Source organism: Alosa alosa, chromosome 17 (assembly GCF_017589495.1).
Source record: "Alosa alosa isolate M-15738 ecotype Scorff River chromosome 17, AALO_Geno_1.1, whole genome shotgun sequence".
NCBI classification, from domain to species: domain Eukaryota; kingdom Metazoa; phylum Chordata; class Actinopteri; order Clupeiformes; family Clupeidae; genus Alosa; species Alosa alosa.
In genome coordinates, this window is record NC_063205.1 from 5,448,219 (window position 1) to 5,459,356 (window position 11,138).

Below are 11,138 nucleotides of genomic sequence, written 5' to 3' on the forward strand. Positions count from 1 at the left end.
CATCCTCATGAAAGTATACAATATATTAGGCAGCTATTTGCTATTTACTAACAAAGTTCCATTGGACATATTTGTTGTTCAGCTACAGTACACCGAGATTCCATTCCAAAACTTTCGTTAACCTTTCGTAGAAGCTGACTATGGCCAAAGGATTTTTGTTTACTTTGTTCTCACAGCTCTGCCACTTTAACTGCGACTTTGCTATGTCCTTGATACACCCATCATCCGTGAGTTCATCTAAACTGCATTGGAGACGCTGATCATTAATCTCCCTCCTCCAGGCTCCCCACGCTCCGGGCAGGGCAGGGCTGGCTCGGTCTCCAGGGCCCCAGGGCGATCTCTGCAGGTCTGCCTCCCATCCGCTGGGGCTCCCTGGGGTCTGCGCAGGGGGTCTCTGTGTCAGTGGGTGTCGGAGTAAACCTTACCGCCTCCCTCCCCACAGCAGTCTCCGGTGCAGAGTGTCGGCTGGCTTATTGATAAGCTCTGTCAGGAATTTTTGCCTGACTAAGCACAGGTCTCTTCACAGCAGGGGAGCCGGGCTTGCTACGTGGCGGAGGTTCTTCCCAATCGATCCGCGCCCGAGCCCCAAGCCCCTCCCCACTCGGGTGCATACTCAGACACACACACACAAACACACACACACGATCCGTCTCCAGCGTCGCACCCCTCCTCCTTCTAGTCATCTTTCAGGAGCTGGCTCTGGACAGCGCTGCTGCCACACTGCAAGGACGGGAGCCCCACACATGATGCACCGGCGCAATGCAGCGAGCCGAGCAGACAGCAGAGGCCCCCTGCTCTCCGCACAGCAACCGCACCAAGAGGTAGGGGCTCGTTCCACTCACTACCTGTGTCAGCACTCTCACCTGGCTAGCACACAGAGCCGCAAGAGCAGCTTAATGTAAGTTTCAATGTCTAACAAACAGAGTTGGGATTTAAACTAGTGAAACTATATGTTCCTTAAAAATACTAAATATGTTTGCTTGTAGCTCTGTTTGTGCTGAAAACGGAGTAAACGGAGGACCTGTAGTTCTTTAAACAGGTTTAGTCAGGCTGCTTCTTCTCTTGGTTCTGTGTAGCTCCATAATGACTTGGATTTGTTTGGAACAACACAGTTCTGTGGCAGTGATTGCACTCCAAAACAATGACGTTGTCTAATTTGAAACTTGAAAATATTACTCACCGCATGAGGGACATTCTACAATAATCTGTCATTGTCATGCAAGAAAATATATTCAAAATACATAAAAAGTTAAGTCATGTCCCTATTTGACTTCAACGCCTTAGAGATGGCTAAGGGTGTTGTATTGAATACTGCAGAATTGGTGAAGAAAATTATACCACATTAACTCTGTCTTGTAGTTCGGTTGGTCCACAGGTCCACCATCTGGTTCCTTCTTCTGTTTTCAACAACTGACCACAGCCCCACCACCACCCTCCCCATCTGTGTGTGTGTGTGTGTGTGCTGACACAGCCAGGTGGCAGGCAGAGGTTTTTGGCCTGGGTCTTTACTGCAGCATCTACTTCCCCATCTGTCCCACCCTCGTTTACTGCTGCATCCTTTGGCCCACCTGTCTGAGTCGTTTGTATTGCAGCAAACTCCTGATGGCCCTCGTTCTCCATCTGCTAACTGTGACTGAGCTCTCTGTCTTGTGTGTCAACACATGGAGCCTCTGTCCCAGTCTGATGCCAGCCTCTGTAGATAAGCCTGAGTTCACAGCAACTGAAAAGTTGACAGTTAACATCAACATTTAACATTTCTCTCTCACGTTTGATGTGCTCAAAATTAGATTTTTAAATGGGATGACTCTTAAATAATTCTGTCTGGTTTAAGTTGATGTTTTTAACTTCCTGTAGAAAATACAGTGCCACTGTAATAGGACTGATCTTGTGTTCATTGGTATGCGTCTAATTATCTAATATCATTGAATATTCACACAATGAATTTCCATGGCACTTACTTGGTAAGGTGCATTATCAGGTAGGAAAAAATATGCTATAAGCAGTTAAATAGGCCTAGGCCTAATTAACATACAGGACACCATAAACATCACAATGCCAAATTCCAATCCAATAGGCCTACAGTGACAAGACCTGCACAACACAACTCTCTTCCTCATCCCCAAGACACTTGCTTGGGAACAAAACATGAAGAAAGCATAACGTTAATTTGGCACTTTCATCTGACTGCTTTGCTCTGGTCTGTGCTGATCAATATGCAGTGCAACTCATATCATTCCTTGTTTTGCAGAGGTATGCGAACTGCTCCAGACTTGAGCCCAAGGCGCCTGTCCGATATTAGCCCACAACTACAGCAGCTGAAGGCCCTCGTTGTTGTCGTCGATGACGATACTAAAGAAGAGTTGAAGTCGTCCCGCTCCGTGGAGACAATCAACAATACGTCAATCGAAGAGCGAATACTTAGAATTGCTGGCTACTATGGCTGCAGTGGTAAGAGTAGTAGGCTAGCCTACTCACTGATCAAAATAACAGGTCTCTGATAGAAGATACATGGATAACTCTACAGAGTATGCATTTCTTTTTCCTGGTTGGTTTACCTTGCCTGGGTATCTTAATATTAAACGTCAATACCTAATATAAAATTCTGTGGCAACTGCACAGTAACCTGTTATTGTTTTGCCAGCAATTTATTACCTAACACGTCGGTGTACCCCAGTCGACTCTGATGATGATGGATGCCACGGCCAAGATTGCCGCGCACATCCACCTGCTCGCGCATCGATCTACGCCTGCCACTTCACCCACAGCATCAATTTTTGCCTTGCATGCGGGCGCACAGTTAGACTGGTGTCGCCGACATTTCACCCATTATCTCAGGAAGGACAAACAGTTTAGTTAAAGACTAGTAGAAGGACTGTTCATTAGTTCAATAACTGTAGAATATGAATATTCGGTAGACTACACTTCAAATATGATTGACTGCTACATGACTGGTCGTCTGTGATGCTTTCAGCCATAGTCCACACATCAGTCTGAGCTCAAGGTTTTGAAAGTAGGGGTGTTGTCGTTAGTGGATACTGCTTGCAGTCGCTGAGATGGTAGTGTCTGAGGTGGCATTCATAGTTGATTAAAAAGTGTGCCAAAAATATTTCTGCAGAGTCACAGGTCTGGCCTGATCCCGTCTCTCACTACTTGCTCATTTGTGTGCACGCTCATGAGCAGATTTCATCCCGTGAGTGAGCAGGGAGATAATCTAGTCACACCCTTTTGCCATTTTCTTCATGAATAGACTGAATTTTAATACAACACCAGGGAGGACTGCAGTAAGTGAAGTATATCTGAGGGACAGACTACTTTATTTTTGTGATTACTTCATTGCAGTGTTTTGTTTATGCACTTATCTACAAGAAGTGTTGATATTTCTTATCCGTTCCAGTGTTAATATTTGTGCAGCGCTCAGCATGGGCAGGCTCAGTGTCAGTAGCTGTGTTGAGGGCTGCTTTCTGTAGTGACTTCCCTTCTCGCCTGATAAACTTCAGGGGCAGGTTCAGCTAGGCTGGGCTCAGCCTCACATCACTCACTGCCTACTTCTGGCGTTCTTGGGATAACAAACATGGTTTGGTCTGCGCATGGGGACAGTCTGTCTGCCTCCTTGTCATCCAGAGCTCGGATCTCTCTCTCTCGCTTTCTCAGACACACACACACACACACACACACACACACACTCGGATCTCTCTCTCTCGCTTTCTCAGACACACACACACACGCACACACAAAAACACACACACACACAGAGAGAGACACTTCTCTCTCTCTCTCTCTCTCTCTCTCATTTAAGTTTAATGGGACAAATTTATATCCATTTCTTCCCTCAAGATAATCTTTCTTCAAGTAATTGGTTGAAAGAAATTGCGTGTGTGTTTTCTATACAATATTTCGCCCCAATGCCTTCATGTTATGGGCTATTTTCTTAATTACTGTAGATGATTTGTTGGCAGTCAGTTAGGTCAGTCAACCATTCTATTGATGTACAGACAACACATAAACAAGGAGACAGTCCTGAGCTTAACAGTCACCACACATCCTTCTATATCACGTTTCATTTATCTCTCCCTCTCTCTCCCTCTCTCCCTCCCTCTTCTCTCCCTCTCTCTGATGGCAGGACCGCGTGTGACCTAGAGCATAAAATAGTGCAATAGTCCTGAGGTTAAGCAGCTGTGTACGGTGTTCTGATCAGTTGTCAGAACATCTTATACAGCATCAGATCAGCAGCTAGATAGGGATACCATGTCGGCACAGCACGGCACTCTGTTTACACTAGATTAGATTGGATTAGATTCAACTCTATTTTCATTGTGCAGAGTACAAGTACAAAGACAACAAAATGCAGTTTGCGTCTTACCAGAAAAAAGCAGAAAACGTGATATACAAAGTATAGGCAGGTGGTGCATAAACAGTAGAAGATATATAGTGCAGTGTAGACAGTAGTATACTGTTAAGAAGGTGGTATGGTTTACACTAATATAAATTAACTACTACCACTACTGGGTCGCGGAGACATGCCAGGTGGGGCGCGAACTGACGTGAAAAACAAGAGTTTTTTATTTTATTTTTTTATCTGTAGCCTGGGCCCAGGTAGCACCCGATGCGCAATGGACGCACTGTGTTATTCACAGGGAAGCGCTCATGTCAAGGCAGCTTAGTTAGTCCCAAACTACATGAGATTTTGAACGTTGTTGTGAGAGTGGTGAATTTCATCAAAATCCGGCCCTTAAAAGCGCGTCTATTCTCCGCACTTTGCGAAGAGATGGTAGCTGACCAAAAGGCTGTAGGCCTACTGTTTCACAGCGAGGCAAGGTGGCTTTCCCGAGGTAAAGTGCTGTCGTGCGTGTTTGAGCTCCGAGTCGCCTCTTCTTGGAGGAAGAGCGCATGTTTGAATCTGCAAGCACGTTCACTAATGAACATTTCTTGGCGAAGCTGGCCTATCTTCGCGATATATTTGATATATCTTAGCGATACATTTGAATTAAATGTCCAGTTACAAGGCAAAGACAAGCACCTACCTCACCTAGCAAATAAGATTACTGCATTCACCAAAAAACTTGAGTATGGGACAGGCGCCTCGATCGCGACAGCCTTTGAGATTTCTGAGCGAAATCGCTGAAACGTCTGATTGGGAGCCACTCTTGTGATCCCATGTATTAAACAGTAGGCCTACATCACATCCCTGCAAAGTTTATTTCAAAAATATTTCCCAACCAGCAGTGCTCAGTATGACTGGTTATGGATCCATTTAATGCAGCATGTTGGTATTTCATTGAATATATTGTACAATGCTGTAAAATGGCCTATGCTTCCTAATATGTTGCTGGAAAACAGAAATATGTGTGTTATGTATTTATTTATTATTATATCTGCAGCACCAGCTGATTTTAACTCTGTTGAAGAGAATATATTTAGAACTTGTCATTATTTCAATAAATTTGACAATTTTAAGCTTGACCTACGACTTTCTTAGAGCGATGAGGGACAGGTGGGGCTTGAGATTGCCCCCTTGATCAAAGTGGGGAATGAAAGAAAAAGTTTGAGAACCACTGATCTAGTTTGTTAACTACCACAGTCATGAGTAGGGTCGCGATAGTCCGTCATTTTTAAAAAGTGGGTCCCCAGAAAAAAAGTTTGAGAAACACTGGGTTAGGGCTTTGAGCTTATAACCAAAGGTTTGCCGGTTCAATCCCCAACCAGTAGGAAAAATGTGGGGGAAGTGGTTGAGCACTGCTCTACTATGCCCACATCCATGGCTGAAGTGCCCTTGAGCAAGGCACCTAACCCCTCACTGCTCCCCAAGTGCCGCTGTAGCAAGGCACCTAACCCCTCACTGCTCCCCCAAGCTCCTCCACTAAACCCCCGCTCCTCCCCAAGGCACCTAACCCCTCACTGCTCCCCGAGTGCCGCTGTAGCAAGGCAGCTCACTGCTCCGGGTTGGTGTGTGCTTCACCTCACTGTGTGTTCACTGTGTGCTTTGTGTGTTCACTAATAAATGCAGAGACCAAATTCCTTGTATACACAATTATACTTGGCCTAGAAACCTGATTTACATTTACATTAAATATAAATATTCAGTGTATTAGCAGTAACCTTATAAGAGCAGAATTGATATGGCTATGTAGTATGAACAATGTATGAACAACATGTACAGATATGTACAGTGTAGTAGCAGTAACATTATCTGTGGCTGTTCTGTTTCGTGCACTTAAGAATGGTATTCTCATCTACTGGTACATTCTCCAGAATGTTGACTCCATAAAAATGAAAATGTGAAGATCGCTCTCCCCTCTGCAGGTGAGGAAGCTTCCAACGACAAAGCCCCTCTGTCCAAGCCTGATGAGTTTTCCATGACAAGCAGTGGGTCCCAGGCCGACGTGTCCAAGGCAAGCAGGAGCAGGAAGCTGCGTTGCTATACGCAAATCGTCATGGTGCACCTGCAACAGGCTCTGTGGGGCGTTGCCGTGACAATGTGCGTGTGCTGGTCATGGTGCGGCTCCACCCAACTTGCCAAGGTGACCCTCAGGCGTTTGAATGCCCCCCTGACCATCACCTGGTTCTCCACCTCCTGGAACTGCCTCCTCTTCCCCCTGTACTACCTTGGCTACTTGTGCTGCAGTGCTGAGAGGCAGAGTCCTCGGCAGAGGTTCAGGTACAGAGTCTTCCATTCTTGACTAAACATTATTTTTGTGTTTCACCAGTGGGATACTTTTTGATGCACTCTGCTTTGTCAAAAATCTTCCTGATGGACATCTAATATCAGATTTGAGTGGAGTCTCTTCTTACCAGAGCCCACTAGTAACTTTGCTGAAGGGTCTTACGATAACGAAAGGTGGTTAATATTTGAGCTGAACAGCCAGCCAATACAAGATATTCCCCTTTCTTCTATGACCCTGAAGCAACGGATCACACCTTTAATGATGCAGTAGTTACAACATGGTGTATGCAGCGCCTGAAAGCTAGATTTTGACACATGGAGTTTAAGTACAGTTCTTCATGCACAGACTATTGATTACACTTTTGATCACATGTAGCAAACTTCTCATCACATTCCTCTATTTGCCCATCCTGAGTAAACTCAGTGTGTTTCTGCACCAACCTGGTTTTGTACATTTGGAAACCAACCAAACAAACCAAGCCATTTAGCCAATCAACAATGCTGCTTTAGGAGCACAGACGGTAAGGATTAGGGGTTGCACATTTAATTTATCTTTCACAGACTGCATGGGACATTTCTTTCCACCTGATCAGCTACCAGCTTCCATAATTTCTTCTATTCAACATCTAAATCTTAAATAACATTAACCATTATTCCATTCTCTCATCATAAAAATAATAAAATGAAATGAAATAGTTTCTTAAAAAATAATTTCAGTTTATTCCTGATTAAGCAATACTGAAACCTTATTTGGATTCATGATATGGCCTCAGTGTAAGTTGGAAGCTGTTGGACTCTGTGTCTCTGTGAGTCTCTGTGAAACCCTGGTATTGACTTGCATAGATAATGCCCTTCTGGGGGTTTATTGGGAGAGAGCTGAAGAAGCTGCCCTTGCCCTCTCTGACCCTGTCCTTTTGCTCAGGAGTTTCACAGGCACATCAGCACTTTATCACAGTTTGAGGTGTGCTCAAATAAAATGTGTGTGTGTGTGTGTGTGTGTGTGTGTGTGTGTGTGTGTGTGTGTGTGTGTGTGTGTGTGTGTGTGTGTGTGTGTGTGTGTGTGTGTGTGTGTGTGTGTGTGTGTGTGTCTGTGTCTGTGTCTGTGTGTCAGTCTCATTTCTCAATCTGGCTTATATTAACATAGCTTAGTGTTATTAATGATACAGTACATTACAAAAAAACAACAACATGAATTCTGTGCATGCTCCTGACCTTTGTAGGGAGTGCTGTCGTTTCCTTGGTGATGAGGGGCTGACCAAGCGAGTTCTGGTGGGTCGTGTGGTTCCGTTTGGGTTGTTGTGGACTCTCACCTGCTACCTGTACCTGCAAGGACTGCGGATGATTCCACCCACTGACGCCTCTGCCCTCTTTTGCTGCTCCAGAGCCTTTGTTTTCCTGCTGTCCTGGGTCGTGTTGCAACAGCGCTTTATGGGTGTTCGGGTGAGAGGACGCTCATGTCTGTGTGATGGGGATCACTTCTTAGGGGGACTAAGTTGTTGTAGTTGCAACTAGGAGTTGTAGTTGTCTGTTATTACAGTTTGGGTTGTTTCTTTGGATCCATGCTGAAGAGCAATGTCTGTTATTCTTTGTTTTTCCAATGGAGTGTGTATTACACTTTTCAGTTGGACGTGCCTTTGTGTCTGTCCATCCACAGATTGTTGCCGCCATTTTATCCATTGCTGGCATAGTGATGATGACATATGCAGATGGTTTCCATAGCTACTCTGTGTTTGGCATCTCACTGGTAGTAGCCTCTGCCTCCATGGCTGCATTGTACAAGGTGAATGTGATAGTCATTTCAACAATGTTTCACTCAACCACCCTGTTCACATGTACACACACTGCATATACAACATATATAGAATATCTGTATTCTTAAGAATGCTTTCATATTTCACATAGCCTGCCATATGTCCCTCCTTTGTCTCTCTTTGAATTTTGTAAGTCTGCTCATTGCTGCATCTCTCTCTCTCTCTCTCTCTCTCACTGTCTCTCTTTTTCTCTCTCTTGCTCTCTCTCTCTCTCTCCATCCTCCACCTGTCTCTCTGTAGGTTCTGTTTAGACTCTTCCTGGGCAGTGCTAAGCTGGGAGAAGCGGCTCTGTACCTGAGTGTCCTGGGTGGGGCCAACCTGGTGTTTGTTGGTGTGGTCCCCCTCCTCCTGCTGCTGACTGGTGCGGAGGAACTAGGCTCTCTGGGGGACGTGCCCTGGGCCTGTCTCTGTGGGGCTGCCGCTCTGCTACTAGGTGGGTGATCTTCAAAACACACACACACACACACACACACACACACACACACACACACACACACACAAACACACACACACACACACACACACACACACACACACACACACACACACACAACAAACGCACACACACACACACACACACACACACACACACACACACACACACACACACACACAACACACACAAACACACACAAACACACATAAACACACACACACATACACACACACACACAGACACACACACACACACACACACACACACACACACACATACAGCTTTAATAGATACACTGCAGTAGACACAGGCAAATGTTGTTTCTTAAAGGTTGAGAGCCATCTAAAATTGTAGACATTCAGATCATGAAAAATCATCAAATCTATCGTAATAATAAAGCTGTTGAGTAGACAGAATAATATGTATCACTCAGTGGATGACTTCATTACCCAACGACTGACAATATGTAACATTAGAGTAATGTTACAAATTAATCTTAAACTGATTCAAACTGTACCGCATGGAACTATGCAAGAGTGCAAAATCAACTTTGGATGAGTATCTATTGAGATACAGACCTCTGCCAAATGTCTTTGTAATGGTTTGCTCAAAAAGCACCTGCTCTTAGGCACATTCTGATTACTGTAATCACCACAGTATTACAGGGCCACTTTTTATCAGTTTCCTGAGGTAGTGACTTTTCCCTCCTGGTGCAGGAACATTAGCAGGAACATTAGTTTATACCGAGAGGAAAATTGAGTGGCATCCAAACCTAATCATCTCTGTATTCCATTTGTCTTGTTTTTGAAGTCTTCAACTTCCTGATTAACTTTGGCGTGTTGATAACACTTCCAACTCTGATCTCTCTGGGGGTTGTGCTCAGTGTACCAGTAAATGCTGGTGAGTTGATTTCAGTAAAATGTTTGTTTTTTTGTGAGCTGAAACTAAGTTGCTTGGTGAAAATACAAAATTACCCAGCAGTAATACTAGTTTTTTGTCAAAATGGTAGTAACCATTAATGGAGTAACTTGTCATTTTCATGTACGGTAATGATCTTTTTGCATGTAATAAACCAATGGGTGAATGAGTTTGATAAAAGCTAATTACAGATTAATAGATCATCTTACACAAGTCCACTTCTACACCATTATGTATTACTGTAACCTCCTCTCTGTTGTGTCTAACGGAGCATTTCACGGCATCTCAGTTATAGATCGCTGTGCAAGTGAGGTGCAGTTCAACAGCGTGCGTGTGATCGCCCTCAGCGTTATTGGCGTGGGCTTCCTACTGCTGCTGCTGCCTGAGGACTGGGACCAGAGTCTGCTGCAGCTCTGCTCCGCACTGCACCACTACCAGCAGCCCCCAGGGGGCGCCACAGACACATGCACAGAGACTACACATGTGCTGAAGAGCTGTCCCTCCAAACCGGCATCTGGACACTGACTGAACTCTCACCGAGACTAGCCGTTTGTTAAAGCCATATAGGGCCATGCCTGACAAACATGAAGAAGGGGATTTCTCACAACACGGGAGTAAGATGGGACAGATTACTGGACAAAACAGCTGCTGGACTGCCATAATAAGGTTAGCAAGAGAAACACTGTAGGGAGGCAGAAATGTTAGCTCACTGCAGGGTGGTAGGACTGCCATGTAAATAGCTTCAAGTTTGCCTTTTATCCACTCAAGCTGAGTGGGCAATGGGTGTGACCTTGGACTATTCCTGCTGACTGTTTGTTTGAATGCTTATGTTTGTTACATCTGTTGGTATGATAACATGTTTATAATCTCATACATATAACCACAATGAATTTGAAAATGTTTAAAGCTTGGCTGCATTTGTTTGTGCTGGCAACCAGTGTACAAACATTTTTAATGGACTATCCCTCTAAAGTACTGCCTGCAGCTTTGAAAGCACACATATAGTCTGTTGAATGTCTGTGTCGTCTATGGAGTGTCTCTCTTGACCACCTTGCTCAGAGGTTAAATGCCTCAGATTTAAAAGGCATCGCAGAGTATAATATTCCCATGGAATTACAGCTATGGTTGTAAACCTTTGTAAGGAATCACAGTATGTGTATTAGTGTACAGAATCATCTACAGTATCATGGTTTACAGCTATATGGACAGACTAAATAAATAGTCTATGAAGTAGCTCTGGACTCTGGACATAGAGTGGACTTTCAAGATGTTGGTGTGCCGAGATGATCTTTGCCTGATGAAAACAACCAAG

The 11,138-nt window shown here is 44.5% G+C and overlaps 1 protein-coding gene across 2 annotated transcripts; it reads left to right on the forward strand.

Moving 5' to 3' along the window:
- Positions 1 to 691: 691 nt before the first annotated feature.
- LOC125310255 (putative thiamine transporter SLC35F3) lies at positions 692 to 11,055 on the forward strand. Of its 2 annotated transcripts, none has more exons than XM_048267486.1 (7): positions 692 to 821; positions 6,301 to 6,655; positions 7,882 to 8,101; positions 8,316 to 8,441; positions 8,713 to 8,905; positions 9,719 to 9,808; positions 10,116 to 11,055. In XM_048267486.1, exons 2-7 carry the CDS (start codon positions 6,354 to 6,356, stop codon positions 10,349 to 10,351), a joined length of 1,167 nt encoding a protein of 388 aa, XP_048123443.1. In that variant the 5' UTR covers positions 692 to 821; positions 6,301 to 6,353; the 3' UTR covers positions 10,352 to 11,055. The 2 variants fall into 2 exon arrangements, with proteins under 2 accessions (XP_048123443.1, XP_048123442.1); XM_048267485.1 differs by lacking the exon at positions 692 to 821 and adding an exon at positions 953 to 2,448.
- The last annotated feature ends 83 nt before the right edge of the window (positions 11,056 to 11,138 follow it).

What these genes read in the sequence shown, in the direction of transcription:
- LOC125310255 (XM_048267485.1), top strand. Translation starts at nt 2,214, where the DNA reads ATGCAGTGCAACTCATATCATTCCTTGTTTTGCAGAGGTATGCGAACT. An exon ending in AGTCCTCGGCAGAGGTTCAG is followed by an intron (nt 6,656 to 7,881) that starts GTACAGAGTCTT and finishes TGACCTTTGTAG; the next exon opens with GGAGTGCTGTCGTTTCCTTG. An exon ending in AGCGCTTTATGGGTGTTCGG is followed by an intron (nt 8,102 to 8,315) that starts GTGAGAGGACGC and finishes GTCCATCCACAG; the next exon opens with ATTGTTGCCGCCATTTTATC.